Source organism: Astatotilapia calliptera, chromosome 6 (assembly GCF_900246225.1).
Source record: "Astatotilapia calliptera chromosome 6, fAstCal1.2, whole genome shotgun sequence".
Taxonomy (NCBI): Eukaryota; Metazoa; Chordata; class Actinopteri; order Cichliformes; family Cichlidae; genus Astatotilapia; species Astatotilapia calliptera.
This window is the reverse complement of record NC_039307.1, coordinates 27,260,869-27,279,886: the sequence shown is the minus strand read 5'-3', so window position 1 is coordinate 27,279,886 and position 19,018 is coordinate 27,260,869. Positions and strand designations below refer to the sequence as shown.

The window sequence follows — 19,018 nt, the reverse complement described above, 5'->3', positions numbered from 1 at the left end:
ACACACACATACGCACAAATATTTGCACACATGCAGATGTAGCAGCATGAGGAGGTTTTAGTTTGATCAACAGTCAGACTGTAACTACTTAGTTTGCTTTCATAAGTGCAAAAGCAAACAGCCTGCGCAACACATCTATAAAAAAAAATAAAATGACTAAATGTGAACAGAAAGGGTATCTTGGGGCTTTTATTCAAATACTTAAAGTCCAGCAGAGCAAAACTGGTGAAAGCTCTGATTTGCTTCTAAATAAAGCCGTGGGTCAGGTCTGAGATACTGCTGTGTGATATGATTTCACACCTGTCAGATTACACTGTGGTGCAGAGAGGTGTGTTTGAGCAGAAGTGACAGACTGTGGTGAGAGCGGTCCAGGTGACTTCACAGTCATTAAAAGGCTCATTCACACTCACTCAGCTTCTAGACTGAGTGTGAATTTGGAAACGCACACACTCGGTCTAGAAGCGTTGCTGTTTGTCTGCGTCTAGAAACAACCTGAGTGATCCCAGCAGAGACCACAGGTGTCTAATAATAGGTCTCACCTGGTTGGATGTTATCCCGGATGATGGTCACGTGATCGTCACGGTCGGGCCGCGTGTGTTCGTGCCAGAAGCCAATGACGTGGCCCAGTTCATGCACCACAATGCCAAACTTGTCACAGTTCTTTCCTATGGAGATGGCCTGGGGCCCGTTTCCACGACGACCCACATAGGAACAACACCTAATGAGGATTAGTAGGAAGTTGATAGCAGAGAGATAGGTAATTTACTACACAGTTGGCAGTGGAAATAAGAATCTGCAGTGTTATGTTCAAGTAACAATAAACGCACACACACACACACACAAGCGCACACACATCTTTTCAGGATTTCCTGGCCTCCACTACATCCACAAGAGGAAAAGCGGCAGGATTTAGGTACATAAAACACTCTGATAATGCTGCGGTTTCATAACCCAACGCTGTGAGAATTCACATATCGCTGTTCAGAACGCACACATGCACATAGACACACACACACACACGCTTTCCTTCTCTTTTGCTGGGTAGCAGAGACATTCGTGCCAGGCTAACAAATCTGATTAAAGTTATCCAGTGAGCTGATTGCACGGTAAGGATCAGGAGTCACTGGAGTAGATACAGTCTCACTCTCTGCTTTTTTGGGTGGGGGGGTGGAGGGGTGGAGGGAAACCGTCAGTAAATTCATACAAACACACAACAGATGTACATGTACTGTGGTTATGTGTGCATTTTTATTTTATGTTTCCTTGTTTGTCTGATTTACACACATCCACACTGCACATCCAACCTGCAGGGTACTTAGACGTCAGCTTAAAGTGCCTAATGCAGCCAACCAATCACAGAACACGAGCAAGTGACATCACCAGTTAACACATAGATATTTTCCTCACCTGCTGGTTTTTACATTTAAAAGCAACCTCATTTGGACTCATCCATGTATAACTTTTTGAGCTTCATCAGGCAACAAATATTATGGTTTGAAGTATTTTTGATGCTTGTGGCTGCACGGCTGGAGATATCAAAAATGCAATTTCTTTATTGGAAAATTATAAAGATGTCTTTCACAATTTCAGAAAAAGAAAACCACAAGTTAAATTCCTTCTTTACACAAAAACACTGTCCAAAAACTTCACATATAAATTACAATTGCTCTAAAATTGGAGACGTTTATTGTCTCCCGTTAACTTTTCCTTTAAATGTGCTTCAGTGCTTTTGATTCATGATGCCATGGGCACATTTTAGTCTACGAGGTTTGATACCACAGTCTGTTAACATGTTTGCGAGAAAATTTCCAAAGGTACAGAGAGTCTGCAAGCAAGCATGTGATTGTATTTAATTCTCCAGCCATAAAAAAAAGTGTTTCAAGATGTGACTTTGCCACAGTCAACAAGGGTATTATAACTAACTCAAACCAAAAGAGAAACCAAATTAAAACTACAAAAAAATATTGCAAGAGACACTAAAAGAATCCTAAACTGAATTCCAAATTTATTTATTTATTTTTTTAAATCAAATTTGACTCTACACATCTACAGCTTGAATGTTGAGGTAAGGTTACATTTCTCAATGCATCAAAATAATTGATCAAATAAGTGTTAAAAGTTCAAATGACTCAGCAGTCAGAAGCAAGTCTTAGAAAATGTTATGATCTTCTTTTTAAATTTGGTCAAATTTTTTGGGATGTCGTGTCTGTGACCCAGCTAGGCTGTGATTGTAAAACTTGGTTCAATTTTAATAATAAAAGCCGCTATAAACTATATTAAACGTGGGTGTTGATTTACCTCACTGGGTTGGGCAGGTAACCCAAGGCTAATGCAAAGGCACTGGTTTCTTTCGTATTGCAATAAAAACTAAAAAGGCCCCAAATATGTAAATATTTTTAACTCTAACTGAACAAAGACATAAAAATACATTAAATTGTATTTATACAGCACCAAATCACAACAACAGTCACTGCAAGGTACTTTATATTGGTAAAGACCCTGCACTAATGGAGAGAAAACCCAAACAATCAGATGACTCCCTATTAATAATACTTGGTGACAGTGGGAAGGAAAAACTCCCATTTAACAGTTAGAAACGGATAAAAGAAAAAAGAAAATGGAACTATAATAACACTGACAAGGATGCGGTGAAACCAGCAGGTACTGGATATTTGGTCTTGAATATTAACTTTTGAATGTGTCTGTTCTGTTAACCACAATAACCGCTAATAATAATCGATGTACACATACTGTAATAACTACACAGTCTCTTAATGTAAACTTTTGTGGTGCTAGCAGAACATTGGATAAAAAAAAATCTATATATTGTGAAAATCCTTGTTTCAAAAACATGAATTAAAATTTTTGTTACTCCAAGTCAAAAGCTCCAATTTTGCATCTATAAAACACTTTGTCATATAAGCAAAAGCTGGAACGAGTGAGAATTCTGCATTTTGACATTATTAATACTTGTTAAATAAGAATTGTTTCTAGGTCATTTTTACACCAACTCTGTAAAGTCACAGTTGGAGCTGGATATCCTACTCTTTCAACCATGTGCACAACACTGTCTCAGAGCGATAAATGCCCTGATCTCAGGCACCCTACAACCTCCCATCCAGTCAGCTGAAGTGTCACCACTGTACAAACACACTCTGACCCACCGTGCTGCCACTCGACAGAACAATGCCCTTCTCCAGAATATGAACAAAAAAACTGCACGAACATACAAACACTTAAGCCAAGCGCCGTGATTGGTGGGATGGGGAAACAGGAGCAGGACAGGAAGGAAAGTAGAGCTATTGTTGAGTGACCACATCGTCTCTCTGTGTGACAAGGTCACTTGTGAACTCTAGGTACACACACAATCACAAACAGACACACATTTCCAAACCAACCCGCAGGGTCTGTAGGTGAAGACTATGTAGCTTTCTTCATCTGTCTTCTCAATGAAAGTCACGCATGTTTGTTTCTCCCAGTGGCGCATGGCCTGCTTGAACATGGCCCTCTGACTGCCTGAAACACACAAATTTTACATCCTCCTTTTACACAATCACTCATGAGTGTGTGATTTACTGCTGATCGGGCAGCCATCCAGCGGAGTTGCTTACCAGTGAAGTTTCCTCCTATGACGTAGGGAATGACTCCTCCAGGCCATATCCTCTCAGCTCGGGAAGTGGCTGCTCGAGGAATACGAGTTTTCACAAACTTTCCATTCTTCCCAGCTTTCCCACTTTGGCTCTTTGGACTGGCAGCTCCCTTGCTGTCATTTTTGGGGAGATAATCTAACAGAATGGTGAGAGGAAAAGTCACAGTTAATTAAGTGTTGTGTTCAAACCTAATAAATGTTATAAATATGAGGTCATAAATGTGCTTCCACAGTATTGGATAATGATGCTTCTTGTTATATTTGACCTTTCACAGTTTGTTTTAAAGGCCCACAGTAATAAAACTCAAACAGACATAATGTAGTTATGCTAATGCAATGCAGCTTTTTACATTTACATTGAGTCAAGTTCTAAAAATAAAAGTATAGCAAACTTTCAGTGGTGCCAGATATCAGTGTGTAGACCAGAGGTTGTGTTGCAGCTTTGTCAGGTCTATCAACACTTGGAAGAACTGAAAACAAGTAAACTTGTAATGGATTCAGTCTCTAGATCTGCTTCTGGTGTCTCTATTTCCTCATTGTGAAGTACTTCATTTGCCTAAACAGCAAAACAGGCTTTTAGGGTTTGATGAAATTTCAATTTAAAATCATCCCAGAAAGATGAGCAAGTTGTCTGAGGATTCTTGGAAGGAAAAGGCACTTTTCTAACAAGCTACCATGGTTGTTACTTTCTACGATGTGATTATTTGGTGCTTCTTCTAGAAAAATCAGCTTGTCACTGATTTGTGGTATGACTTTGGTTTTCATGAGTGGGCCCTCATAAAAGTTTATGGTGTAGTTACAGTCATGTGAAAAAGAGAGCTTTCACAGCAATCTGTGAAACATGACATATTTCACTGTGTCACAAAGCAAAACTAAACTGCAGAAGCAGAGGGTGAAAAACGTAGTACAGCCTTACTGCTTCTATTGGAATTAAGGGTTGAAATAGCAGCCAGGTGCTGCTAATTAAATGCACTCAAGTAACTGATCATGAGAAAGTGTGAGCACCTCCATAAAACCAGAACTTTCGGCAGTCTGGAGCATTCAGCTGTGTACTAACGAAGTGCCACAACCTGGATGACCCCACAATGCTTGGACTGCAAAAAACCCAAGAGCTACATCTGAGACTCTACAGGCCCCAAAGTGTTAAACGTTAAAGTTCATGACAGTTACACTTAGAAAGAGAACAAGTATGGCTTGTTTAGAAGGCTCTCCAGGAGAAATCCCAAAACTTATAGAACAATGTCTTTTGCACAGATGAAATTAAAATGAAGATGGTTACCCATAATGCACAGCACCACATTTGGAGAAAACCAAATACAGCATATCACCAAAAAACACCTCACAGCAGCTGTCACCACTGTGATGGAGCAGTGATGATTTGGGCTTGTTTTGCAGCCACACAGCCTGGACACCTTGCAGTCACTTAGTAGACCACGAACTCCAGTATACAAAAGTATTCTAGAGTCAAATGTGAGGTCATCTGTTTGACAGCTAAAGCTCGACCCAAATTAGGTCATGCAATAGGATAATGATCTCATGCACCACATGAAATCTACAAAAGAATGACTGAAAAAGAAAAGAATCAAGGCGTTGTAATGATACTGTCAAAGTCCAGACCTCAACCCGATTGAAATGCTATGGCGGGACCTTAAGAGAGCTTGCATAAGCAAAATGCCCACGAACCTCAAAGAAGTGAAAGAGACGTTGTTATGAAGAGTGGGCCAAAATTCCTCCCCAACAATGCGAAGGACTGATAAAGTCATACAGATAATGATTACTCCAAATTATTGCTGCTAACGGTGGTTCTCCTAGCTAAGGAATCATGGGGTGTGCTTAGTTGTTTGCAGGACTGTATAATGTCCTGTGGAAATTCTTTCACATGACACAGCATATCACCACGATTCCTATTGAATTGAAAGAAAAAAAGTTTATCTCACTGGGACTGTAGCCTAATTTATGTATCTTAAATGCTTTACTGTGTCTTTATTGTTTTTTTCTTGGTTGCAGTTGCAAGGGGAAAAGAAATTTTGCTTGCAAAGAAAACCAATAGGCTGTCTAGGTCATTCAGTTCCATAAACATTAATGACTAACAAAGTAAGTTAAATAAAGTCCCTAAGCTCCACCATGCAGACTCAGCAGGTTTCATGAAGTTTGAAAAACAGCATGGGATGAATTTTAGTTTGCTTACCAAAACCAAACCTACGTATTCTTTCTAGCAGAAGGTATAAAGACCCTCTCTTCTTCAGAGTTTCATGTTCCTCGATTCCACCTGGCAAACAAAGAAAGAAAAGAAAAATTAGACAATGACAGATCCTGTTGTCCTCAGGTGACCTCCTGTTTACTTCCTTCCTTTTCAAGCTACTCTACTCTGCAACTGATGGGTAATGACAGAGTTTCAAAGAAAACACAAGACAGTCACAGTTAGAGTGAGTCCACTTACCAGACGTGTGCCCCTGTCGAGAGTGTGTGTGCATGTGTGTGTGTTGTGTCAGGTCTATCGTCCTGTCAATCTGGAACATGCGCAGGTCTTCCTCATCTAATGCGATGTCACCCCAAAATACAGCTGGAAGTAAGAGAACATTTTCCAGTTATTATCAAATCCTAATACTGTTATAAAAACTCCTTAAAAACTCCTTTGTCCCACACGCCATCAGACTGTTTAACTCCTCACTGGAGGGGAGAGGGAGGAGAAACAGGGGGACAAGGGAGGGCGGGAACAACTGAGTTGTAGGGGCTTTTCTACACGGTGCAATATTTGCAATATTTGCAATATTTGCAATATTTGTTTTTTGTTTTTTGTCTCTTTCTTATATTTGACTGTGCAATAATCACTGTGCAATATACTCACTCAAATGAGCAATCCTATTTATCCATATTGTATATTCTGTATCTATATATGTGTATATGTGTATATGTGGTGTATTTATGCTTATATCCTTACTCTCATTCCCCTTAATGTATCTGTAAAATGCAACTTCTTTTGGTGCTTTGCTACTGGAAACTGAATTTCCCGGAGGAACCCACCCGAGGGATTAATAAAGTTTCATCTAATCATCTAATCAAAAAGTGAAAATGCTTGCATTTCTGTTGACCATCTTAGTGCATGCTTGTAAAGTTCAAACACAAAGACCCAAAGCTAAACCATGACCAGAATCACAATGTGCTGAAGTGTAACAAATGTGTTTTTCAGTTTGAGACCAACAGGAGCCAAAGAGTGTGATGTTGTACCGGCTAATTTAACAGCACAGCAATCTAACTAAGAACAAAACAATGTTTCTGAAGTTTGTGAACTTCAGTTTTGATGGCTCAACTTGAGAGACGGTGACCACGTCGCAAGTGAGAGGCTGAGGGACACTGCACACATAGACAGTAGCAACTTAGGGTGGCTGTAGCTCAGGTGGCAGAGCAGGTCAGCCACTAATCTGAAGGTCGGTGGTTCGATCCCAGGCTGTATCCTGGCTGCATGCCAAATATCCTTGGGCAAGATACTAACCCCGTGTTTGCCTACTGGTGGTGGTCAGAGGGCCCGGTGGCGCCTGTGTGCAGCAGCCTTGCCCCTGTCAGTGCACCCCAGGGCAGCTGTGGCTACAATGTAGCTTGCTATCGCCAGTGAGTGAATGTGTGTGTGAATGACTGAATGTAGTGTGAAGCGCTTTGGGGTCCTATGGACTATAAAAGTGCTATACAAATGCAGGCCATTTACCATTTAACCAAGATGAAGTACAAGCAGCCACCTGCGCAACCAGGTCAACGTGAGACTATTGCAATCACGATCATGATTTATGAATTCCTTTTGTATTTAAAAAAGATGCTAAACTTGTAACTGAGCCCATAAACTCACAAGAAAAAATGTTTCTGCAGGTAATAAATGTGGTGAGCAGTGAGATAATTTTCTCAGAGACTGGTTCATATGTATGAGGTGTTTTTCCAGAAGCACTGTAGTTTATAAATTCTTGAACCTTAATTTGTACATGTTATATAATATATAATGTCTTTGTAATGTGCAGCCATATATGATAAATGCCACTACTCAAAGTAGTGGCATTTATCATGTATGGCTGCATAAAAAACCCCTAAAAAAACAATGGATAATGAAAAATAAAAGTTAATCACAAGTTAAACGGAATATTGTGTTTCAAACACCACATGTACAACAGTTTGTGAGAGTGGAAATGGAAATGTTTGTTTCGTTCTACTTTTATTTAACACATGGGAACAGAAAGAACTTACATTTCAAGGTTGTTACAGCAGGGATTTATTTGTTCTGAAGTCTGATTCATGTTCAAAGTATTTGACCTATTACAACCTCCAGTTCAGTGGTCGTGGTTTCTCGGATTAGGGAAATACAAATATCCTTTTGTTACAGTCTGGGCAGCTGCTAAGGTAGATGTCACACATACCAGGAAATTACTCAGTGACATCTATTACTTTTGAGGTGATGACTTAATTTAACCTTCTGGCAATCAACTGTCTAACTTCCTGCACAGCTATACAATCAATTGCCAGATCCTCTGCTCTAATATACAGAAATCTGTATCTGATATAAACTCAGAGATCAAAGCAGCTGTGTATTGCTACACAGACACACAGACACACAGACACACACACACACACACACACACACACACACACACACACACACAGCTATCTTCAGTGTTGGGTGTAAACATGTTAATCGTGTCTAATCGTGTCACATTACATTTTTCAGTAACACAATAATGTAACACATTGCTGCACTAAATTCAGTAATCACATTACAGTTACAATTACATAATCACTTTCATTACAAAGGTTCTTCAGTTGCATGCCGGGCAAATGGAAAGAAAATCATATGAAAGGTGTCTTTTTCTTGCAAATATAACATCAGCTCTCCACAAGCAGCTGCACAGACAGCACGTTAACACAAACTAGTCAAGAATCAAGAATGGCCTTAAAGTTGAGTGCATGCTGACCCCAGCCAAGCAGCCAGAGTCTGAATTTGAACAGGTAACAAAGACAATGAAGGGCAGTCAGGCTTAAAGCCTCCTTTACACCTGTACATGTTTCTACAGTATAATCACTGTGGCAATTACTTTGAAGTCTCTTTGCTCTGGTTTCAAACTTCGCTTCATGTTCAAATTTAAACACTGTAAAAAAAAAAGTGTGTGTCCTCATTGAGAGATTGGTGTGTTAGCATGTGGGGCTATGGTTTATATGCATTTCAGGTTGTCTTATGAAGTAATGTATAAGTAATGTAACAAGTAGTGTAATGAATTACTTTCTCTAGGGAGTAATTAAGTAACCTCAACACTGGTAACAGTGGCTGTTACAGTGGCCTGAAATCAGGACACTCACTGCTCTGCTGTTTACTCTCTCTACTCCTGCCCTTGCACCACTGACATCCTCTCTTTTTCCTGGACAAATGAGATATAATCTATCAAGCCTGTTCTGGGGCTACCTCGTGATCTTCTACCAGTTACTTTTAATGAAAGTGGAAACATCCGATCGGATGCTCAGACCACTTCAGTGGGTTCCTCTAAATGCAAAAAAGGAGCGGCTCCAGTCTTTGCTTCCTTAGGAACTTCAAGTTTCAAGCGCTTCATTTTGGTGTTTACATTTCAACAAAAGACAACCACAACATATTAGCCAAGAAAACACAAGAAAAACTCCTAAATCTCTAAAAGCTCCACGAATAAAATGCAGGATTTCTGAAAAAAGGACCTGAATGTGGCTGTGCACCTTCACTCCCCATCCATTCTCCTTTCAACCATCCTGCTGAGAAGAACAGATTGATGTTCAAATTCAAAATTCAAATTCAAATTCAAATTTTATTTGTCACGTACACAGTCATACACAGTACGATATGTAGTGAAATGCTTGGACAACTGCTCGTGACCTAAAGAAAACAAAAAAGGAAAAGGCTATGAATAAGATAGGAAATAAATATGAAAAATTAAAAAGGGTAAATTTAACTAGGAAGGAATAAAATATAAATTAAGGTTAAAAATGAAATAACTGTACAACACAAATTAGAATGAAGGGTAAATTTAACTGGGAAGAATAAGATAAAGATAAATATATAAATTAAAGTTGAAAATAAAATAACTGTACAACAAAATACACAATACACAATATAGAACTATATAAGAATGTATGAAGAAATCTAAATATAAATAAATATATACATAATAACAGCAGCTGTACAAGTATTAACCGGAAATGAAGAATATAGTGACCAGTGTTGTGCAAAAACAATGTCCAGAAAGTCCAGTGTGTGTGTAAGAACTATATGTGTGGGTCAGTACTGTGTGGTGGTGTGATTGAGAGACCGTATCGCCTGCGGGAAGAAGCTCCTCCTCAGTCTGTCTGTGTTGGTCTTCAGGGAGGGGAATCGCTTTCCTGACCTCAACAGAGAGAACAGTCTGTTGTTGGGATGGCTGAGGTCCTTCACGATCTTCCTGGCCTTGGTCCAGCACCGCCTGCTGTAGATTGAGTGCAGGTCAGGGAGCTCGGAGCGGATGGTGCGCTCAGCTGACCGCACAACCCTCTGTAGAGCTCGTCTGTCCTGCATGGTGCTGTTCCCGAACCAGGTTAAGATGTTTCCCGCCAGGATGCTCTCTATGGTGCACGAGTAAAAGTTCCTGAGCACCTTGGAGGGCAGTTGGAAGTCTCTCAAGCGTCTGAGGTGGTAGAGACGCTGTCGGGCCTTTTTCACCACGGTGTTGATGTGACAGGACCATGACAGGTCCTGCGTGATGTGAACTCCGAGGTATTTGAAGCTGTCCACTCTCTCCACTGGGCACTCGTTGATGACGGGGGTCTGGTAGTTCCTCTCCTGCTTAGTGCTGAAGTCCACTATCAGCTCCTTTGTCTTACTGACGTTTAGAAGGAGGTTGTTCCTCTGGCACCAGTTCTCCAGATTCCTAATCTCCTTCAGGTAGGCCGTCTCGTTGTTATCAGAGATCAGGCCCACCACGACGGTGTCGTCAGCAAACTTGATGATGGTGGTGGAGCTGGTAGTGGCCACACAGTCATATGTGTACAAAGAGTACAGCAGGGGGCTCAGAACACACCCCTGGGGGGCTCCAGTGCTGAGAGTGGTGGAGGCTGAGACATGTCCGCCCATCCTTACTGCCTGTGGTCTGCCAGTTAGGAAGTTGGAGATCCACTGACACATAGATGAGCTGAGTCCCAGATGCTCCAGCTTGGTGGTGAGTGTGGAGGGAATTATGGTGTTAAATGCAGAGCTGTAGTCTATGAAGAGCATTTTAACATAATTCCCCCTTCTAGTGTCCAAGTGAGTGAGTGATGTGTGGAGGAGATGAGAGATGGCATCGTCTGTGGAACGATTTGGACGGTAAGCGAACTGTAGTGGGTCCAGTGTGTCTGGTAGTGAAGAAATGATGAAGTCTCTGACCAGGCGTTCAAAGCACTTCATCACTACTGAGGTGAGGGCTACAGGGCGATAGTCATTGAGAGAAGCAGGGTGGGGTTTCTTCGGGACAGGAACAATGATGGACTCTTTGAAGCATGTGGGGATCACCGACTGAGATAAAGAGATGTTGAATATCTCAGTGAACACAGGAGCTAGCTGGTATGCGCAGTCTCTTAGGATACGACCTGGGATGCCGTCTGGTCCTGCTGCTTTCCTGGTGTTCACTCTCTTGAAGGCTCTCCTTACTTCATGCTCGGAGATGACGAGCACGTTTCCGGTGCTGGCAGTATCTTCCTGTCTGCAGCCGTTAGCGCCGCTAACACTAGCATTGTTGGAGACCTTAGCTGCAGCCTCGAAGCGAGCATAGAAAGTGTTCAGCTCGTCTGCCAGAGTCACGGCCGCGTTCGTCATACCGGTTGTTGGTGCTTTATAGTCCGTTATTGTCCTTAGTCCCCGCCACAGGCTCCTAGAGTCACTCTGTTGGAGTTGTGACTCTAGTTTCCTCCCGTAGCGCTGCTTCGCCTCTTTCACCGCCCTCCGCACGTTATATGACGCGGCTTTGTACGGGTCCATGTCCCCCGTCATGAGTCCCGTGTTGTAGGCAGCGGTGCGGGATCTCAGAGCGTCGCGGATGGTTTTATCCACCCACGGCTTCTGGTTGGGAAACGTTGTGATAGTCTTTGTCTCCACGGTATCATCCGCTAGTTTCCCGATGAATCCCACAACCGCTTCCGTAAACACGTTGACGTCATCGTCGGAGCTGTTTCTGAACATGCCCCAGTCTGCGTCATCGAGTGCGTCCTGTAACGCGGCCACCGATTGATCCGTCCAGCGCGCGACCTTCCTCTGAACCGGAACTTCCTGTTTCAGCCTTTGTTTGTATTTTGGCATGAGGAAGATGGCGGCGTGATCAGATTTGCCAAACGGGGGGCGGGATTGTGCCTTGTAGCCGTCCTTGACCGTAGTGTAGCAGTGGTCCAGTGTCCTTTCACCCCTGGTGGGGCAGGTGATGTGTTGATAAAAGTTCGGCGCTGCGCGTTTGAGGTTGGCGCTATTAAAGTCCCCCGTCACAATAAGCGCAGCGTCCCGGTGTTGTGTCTGGTGCTGTGTGAGTGCCTCATGCAGCTCGCATAAGGCGGTGACCGTGTCCGCTTGTGGTGGAATATAAACGGCACTTACAATGACCGATGTAAATTCCCGAGGTAGATAAAAAGGACGACACATGATGGACAGTAGTTCCAGATTTGGTGTGCAGGAGCGTGTGAGAGGAACAACGTTCGCACTGTTGCACCAGTTGTTGTTCACCATTAAACACACGCCGCCTCCCCTTGACTTCCCCGAGTCCCGTGTCCTGTCCATGCGGTGAACCGAGAAGAACTCGGCCGGCTGGATGGCGTGGTCCGGCACCGCTGGGTTCAGCCATGTCTCGGTGAAGCAGAGGAGATTGCAGTCCCGAATGTCTCTCTGGAACTTTATCCTGGCCCTGAGGTCGTCAAGCTTGTTCTCCAGTGACTGGACGTTGGCGAGCAGGATGCTAGGCAGAGGTGTGCGGTGTGCACGAGCTCTCAGCCTGTTCCTGACGCCGGCTCGCTTCCCTCTAGGCCGCCGCCGCTTCCCTTTGTTCTCCCTCGAGATCTCACTCGGCCAGCTCGGATCCGGAGTTAAAAACTTCGAATTGTGAGTACATTGTATACCAATAGAAACAAGAGTGTCACTGTCATACCTAATGTACCCAATGGTGATGATTTTGCCGATTTAGAAACGCTGAAAACTAACTTAAAAAACAAAGACAAAGAAAAAGTGGTCGGAGCAGTCGTGACGGCAGCCGACCTCACCGGCGCCATCTTATAGCGCCGGTGTTGATGTTGATGATGCTGATGTTGTATGTTGATGTTGATGATGCTGACATTAAAAAGCAGTCCAAAAAGCTGTTTTTGCTTCATTTTTTGATATATTAATGAGAAAACATGAAGTGTAATCATTTCAGGGTGACCCTGAAAACAGATAAAAATGTGCATGCTTAAAAAAATCATCATTTATCTATGTTTGTACATGAAAAGGACAAATCAAAAACTTAAACAGAACTTTTGGTCCAACATCACTGTCAGGGAGCACGCTGCTTCGATTTTTCAAATGTCAGGTCTACAGGCGAGCTGCAGTGATACCTTGATACCTTTGAGAAGCTACACGGTGGCAAAAACAGCTGCACTGCACGTACTGTAATAGACCTTCCCTCCTCAGTCTCTTCATCACCTCAGTCCAACACACACACATACACACAGACACACACGTAAACACAATTACCCCGCTAGCTTGTAACAATGGACAACTGAACGATAGTCATCTCTGAGTGATTAGCTGAGCTGAGTTATTGGCCTCCACAGGGATTCAAGACACTAATACACTAACAATGGCACGGGAGAAGATTGTCATTTAGCTAATCGGGATTGCCGCTAAAGGAAAGGGGGTCAGGGTGCCATTGTGCTCAACTCGGCACTATTGTTACAGAGAAGAGCAAACCACGGCGTCCATAGATTTATGAATAACAACATCAGATGCAGTCTGGGAGTGTGTTTGGCTCAGTGGTGTTTTATATTTTGCTTAGATTGGAAGGATAGCAATCTAAATTAGAGCTGGATGTGAAGCAATGTGTTTATTTTTATATATTATGTAAAAAATCACCTTTAAAACCAGAAAGAGCCAGCATTTGATCAGGCTGCCTTAGTATAAACTGTGGAGGTAGCTTGAAACAGTAAAAGAAGTAGATGTGCGAAGATATGCATTTATTAAACATCATGGTAATCCCTGCTTTTATTACATAATTTACCAAATGCACATTGTACAATCGAGAGAGAGCAACGATCACCGCAAATGACCAGCAGCTGGCTTTGTTCGCACAATAGTCCAAAGTAGTCTACAGCAACAAAAAGCATCAGACTTCTGAAAGTCTGAAAAATTAATTATTTTCAGTCTTTCTTTAATTAATCTTTCATGATTCACTAAGTCTGACTCTAACTTTGAGCTACAGGTGGTGGTTGCTACTGGGTTCGTGCTGAGCTCCACAGAGATGACCAACCAGTTTTTGGTATTTTAATGAGGGTAGTACGTCACACAGCTTGTGCACAGTTCAGCTTGGAAAGAGATTTGTTTAGGAAAATCCATTCTTCATTTGTCATGAATGGTACTAATCAAACTTCTCGCTGTCATTTTTCGAGTATTTGCAGCTCTGTTATTTATGCAAGAGCGAATGCAAAACAGAATCTGCTATCCCTTTAAATATATTTTTTCCCTGGGCATTTTATAACGAGAGTCTGGATTGGATTAATCCCTGGTTGAAAGGAAAACCATTTAAAAACATATATAAAAAGAGGTTTAATACTATGTGAAAAGGCTGATCTGGGTGCGACTTTGACACATAAAGTCGCAAAAACAGCACAATTACACCAGCACGTTTTTAAAGATGTGGTCTGGATAGTCCTATTAGAATTGTTATTTCTGACGCTAAATTGCTGTGGGTGACAAAGTTTTCCTCTAGCATGTTCTCTGCGTTCATAGTGAGCCACAGAAGAGTGAAAAAACAAAAAAACTGAACAAACAATCGACTTAAATCTGCTACTTCAACAGCAAAAGGACAATGTGACAATCTTCGTACAAACACAGTCTGTATCACCTTGCATGTGCATTGGAAAAAGACTTTCCCTTCATTTTTGCTCCTATTTGTGGGGCAGCGTGAATGTGACAGTGTCCTGAGATTACACTTCTCTTGGCTCTGAACATTTCAGGACAACAAGGGAAAAATATAAGGACTAAAAGTTTTCCAGAGAAAAGGAGCTGACACAAGCAGAGATACAAAGTGAGAAGTGGAGGGGGAGTACAGTGATAGTAAGTTTGGCCCATTGATCGTTAGGGTCTTGTTAATCCATAGAGATACCATAAATAGCCCAAAGTCAAGCCACGGGGTGAGGAGGGATGAGAACAGTGATGCAGGGAGATGCAGGAGGAAAGGTATTGATCCAAAAACCCCAGGACGTCCCAGGAGGTCTACATCATGCTGACCAGGGCCTTACTGTTCGCCCTTCAGCAGGGGCACTGCAGCAAACACACACAGTAGCACACAGGGACACACACACACACAACAGTAATGCACCAAACACAGTCTGAGAGGTAGAGGCATCACTACTCACACGTATTCACCCCACCAGCCCACCATGTTGCCAGCTAGCAGCGAGACTGCTTTGTGTCTTATTGATCAAGTTCTCAAGCAGACACAGCTGAAGTCAGCTTTCTGCAAGTAATTCTGCAGCCTGACAGCGAATGTCCAACAGATGCGAGCGTCACTCATTGTCATCTGAACAAAGCACGCACACACTGATGCAAAAGAGCAATCAAACATAAGCTTTTAATACAATGATAACACAATGCAATTCAATTAGGATTTAAATAAAAAATAATGGCTGCCCTATTTTAGTCATGTATTATATTTCCCTGCCTGAACTTTTATGGTTGTTTATGATTTTTTTGTGATCACTAGATGAAAAAGATTTTTGTTTTTGCTTGGGTTTCTCTTAAACACTCAGTGAAGCAGTCGTTGCCATGTTCATTTGAGTGCTGCCACAGATATGTTTCAATGCATTATCTTTCCCAGTAGAGTTTGTGATAACAGCATTCAAACTGGAATGATAATACTAATCCTAATGCTATCAGTGAAATGCATATTTAATGTTGATTGATGTATGATTTGTCTCTTTTTTGCAAAACAAACTACGCTCAAAATGCGAGTGCAAAGAGGTGGAGAACGAGCCCATAACTATAACTGCTGAAGTTAAACAAGAATTCAAAGCAGTTCGATCGAAGTGATTATTTCCTGTGTAGTAATGTTTGTCTGGCTTCAGCTTTGTAACGTACCATCTGTTTTCAGAACAACCAGGTTTTAGTTAAAAAATAGCCTGAATGATAGGTATGTATATCTATGAATGCTCAACACACCCTGAGCACACAGCTTACAATGTTATAGATATCTGTAAAGGAGATTGTACATATTATTCATTGCATCTATGCTGATTTATTCATTATGCTTTCACTACCCTGAAAGTGCAGGTCTATAGAGAATGAGGTCAATCTGCTGTTATTCCATGCAATGAGTTGCAACTCAGATGTCCAGTTAGTCCTTTTAATTACTTGGCAGGTTTGTAACACAGCCACTGATGGCCATGTTCCAACCAAACAAGGCATTATGGGATTGCTAAGAGCTACGCTAACAACAACAGCGGCATTTCAGGCATTGAAAATTGCATATGTGACCAGAGAACACCTTCATTACCGCATCTGTCGGTATGGATTTATTGTGCAAAGTTTCCAAAAAGACAAAGAGACTCGAGGCTTCATTAAAGCTTTTAAAAAGGGTTTTGATCACATCACAGCCCTCGTTTAAAGGAGACGCCAGCAGCTTTCAAGGGAAGAAAGTAAACTACTTAGTTCTCAAGATATTTAATCTGTCACATAAGACATTGTCAAACTAAGATGGTGAAAATGCAGCTAGATTAACTGATTTTTTTAAAACAAATTTGTTTGCTTAAATGTTATTTGTGATAAATGTAGCAGGTGTTTTTCTGTACATTTTGACTGCACTACAGTACAGTATACAGTTATGCACTACTGCATTCTGCACTCATGCTGTACTCACTGGGGTGTATCTAACACAAACACACATACACAATGACTGCACACACACACACCTCACTAAGCTCCTCATTAAGCAAATATAAGGTCACAGTGTAGGTGGGCTAAGATGTGGGCATCCATGTGTGTGAACGTGCATGTATATGAGCCCGTTCACTCATGTGATATTATTATGCTGTATATAAATGTGGCTGCAAACGTGCCGTTATATTAAAAAAGAGATTATCTCGGCCCCGTTTGAGGATTTTCTCCAAAACTAATCATTGTGCAAGCTGCTTTATCTACTTTAACCCTTTGCGACCAACAGCAGGTGCTGCAGTTCAACACTGATGGTGCCAGAAAAGGTCATGATGAGGCAAAGTACCAAAAATGCAGGCCTCAAAGAGTTACAATATGGCATGCTTTTGAGGTGAGAGCTTATGAAGTGGATTTATTAAATTGATGCTCCACCCAAATATCTGTTCACTATTGAAACCTCAGCTTTGTTAAGAAGGAAATCTGTGTTTATACTGTAAAGACCTTTTTTGTGCATTTTTAAAAATATATATATATATACTGTGTGTATGCTCTGTTGTGTAGTGATTACCACATTTGCCTTACACATGAAAGATTCCCAGTTCTAGACCAGGAGGAGACATGAACCCAGCCTCAGGGGTCGCAAGCTGGTGTAATCCTATAGTGCCGGATAAACAGGAGGGTTGCATCAGGAAGGGCAGCCAGCGTAAAATTTGTGCCAAATCAAATATGTGGATCCATCCGTAGTGGTAACCTCTTGGGAAATAAGGGAGCAGCTGAAGATCATTCCTTTGCATTGGTCAGGACTGGATTATCACACTTTGATTTACCCATTGGTGCTCCTGATATTTTGAAGCATTACTTCACTGTCTGGCTTCAAATTCTTTTACTTCTTTAGGCTCAGCCTCGATTTAAACTCAACTCTGCTATAAATGATTCTGTTTTAAAGGAAGTCCCGGATGAGCAAGCAGCCTGTGTGATCAATTTATGCACAAGACTAAAGCGATTGTGCATAAATACTCAAATGGAAGCCAATCATATTGGCTTGTTTAACTGACTTTAACTGAAACATCTAGTCGAGCAAACCAGTGGCAAAGTGAGGGGAAATATCAATGAGCCTGGAAGCTAACATGATCTTTTAAGTGTAAAAAATATGATTACATTAAAAAGCCTAATATGGATTCAAGGTTTCCATGTTCCCTTGTAAGAGGCAACAGTGATACCAAAGATTAAAAATGGATATAGATGGCTCCACTGGTTTGTCAACTAATATTCTGAAACCTCAACTTGGACATTTTGCCCATCACCATCTCGGTCTTTTAAAGTTAGGCACGACAAGTGGAGCTGACTGAAAGACTTGGACACTGCTCAGTGTAACACCAAGATCTTTAAAATCAGCTCCATGATTATTCTTTTTACCAAGCTGACAAAAAACATTATGACTTAGAAACTATGAATCTTACAAGTTCAGTATGTATTGTCAATATGTATAAAGTACCATAGAAAGAGTTAAAATATCATGTTGACCTCTGACCTCTCCTTCAACATCAACAGATTGATCTGAAAGTCAAAGTTTCTTACTGCCATTGTTTGTATCAAAAACATATTGGCATATAGAAAATCATATCTACATGTATATGTGACACGTATATCTTCTAAATACCACATTATAGTTTGCATCCAAATATGATGTCACTTTTTTTTTTTCATTTTGATTTTGATTTTATTGATTAGCATTCAAATTCAAATCTCAGTGAAAACAGTGGGGAAAAAAAAACAGTGAAAGCAGAACAAAAATCTACCATAAAGAAAGAAAGCATGAGACAAGGCTAATCAAAAGGTATTGGCTGAAGCATTTGCTTATTACGCCAACCCTTTTCACAAAATATCTTTTTGTATGCAGCTCCTGTACACAGGGCTTGAAGAAAATAATAAAACAAAGCAAAAACCAAACAAACAAACAAACAAACCAACAAAAAAAAAAAAAACAAAGAAAAAAAAACTTTCCACCTTAGATAAGTAACTACATCAAAGCAAAAGAATCAAGAGGTTATTTTTTTTTCTCCTTTTTGCTCTTTTCATTCTTGATTTATATATTTTTCTAATACTCTATTTTTAAACATGTTTTTAAACAAGGAAAATGAACTACACCTTTTTAAATCACTGTCATAACTATTCCACAGGTTAACTCCTCTAACAGAAACACATCTCTGCTTTATGTTTGTCCTTATCTTGTTTTTTTTAAAGAAATCTGTTCCCCT

The 19,018-nt window shown here is 41.2% G+C and overlaps 1 protein-coding gene across 4 annotated transcripts in view; it reads right to left on the bottom strand.

Moving 5' to 3' along the window:
* tll1 (tolloid-like 1) overlaps positions 1-19,018 on the bottom strand; it is a 61,628-nt gene that overhangs the window by 30,228 nt on the left and 12,382 nt on the right. For all 4 annotated transcript variants that reach the window (XM_026171435.1, XM_026171434.1, XM_026171436.1 and 1 more), the window contains exons 3-7: positions 6,090-6,212; positions 5,838-5,918; positions 3,612-3,785; positions 3,399-3,516; positions 540-718 (exon numbers count right to left, since the gene is read on the bottom strand). In XM_026171435.1, coding sequence (XP_026027220.1) covers positions 540-718; positions 3,399-3,516; positions 3,612-3,785; positions 5,838-5,918; positions 6,090-6,212 — 675 coding nt within the window. The remainder of the gene's footprint in view (positions 1-539; positions 719-3,398; positions 3,517-3,611; positions 3,786-5,837; positions 5,919-6,089; positions 6,213-19,018) is intronic.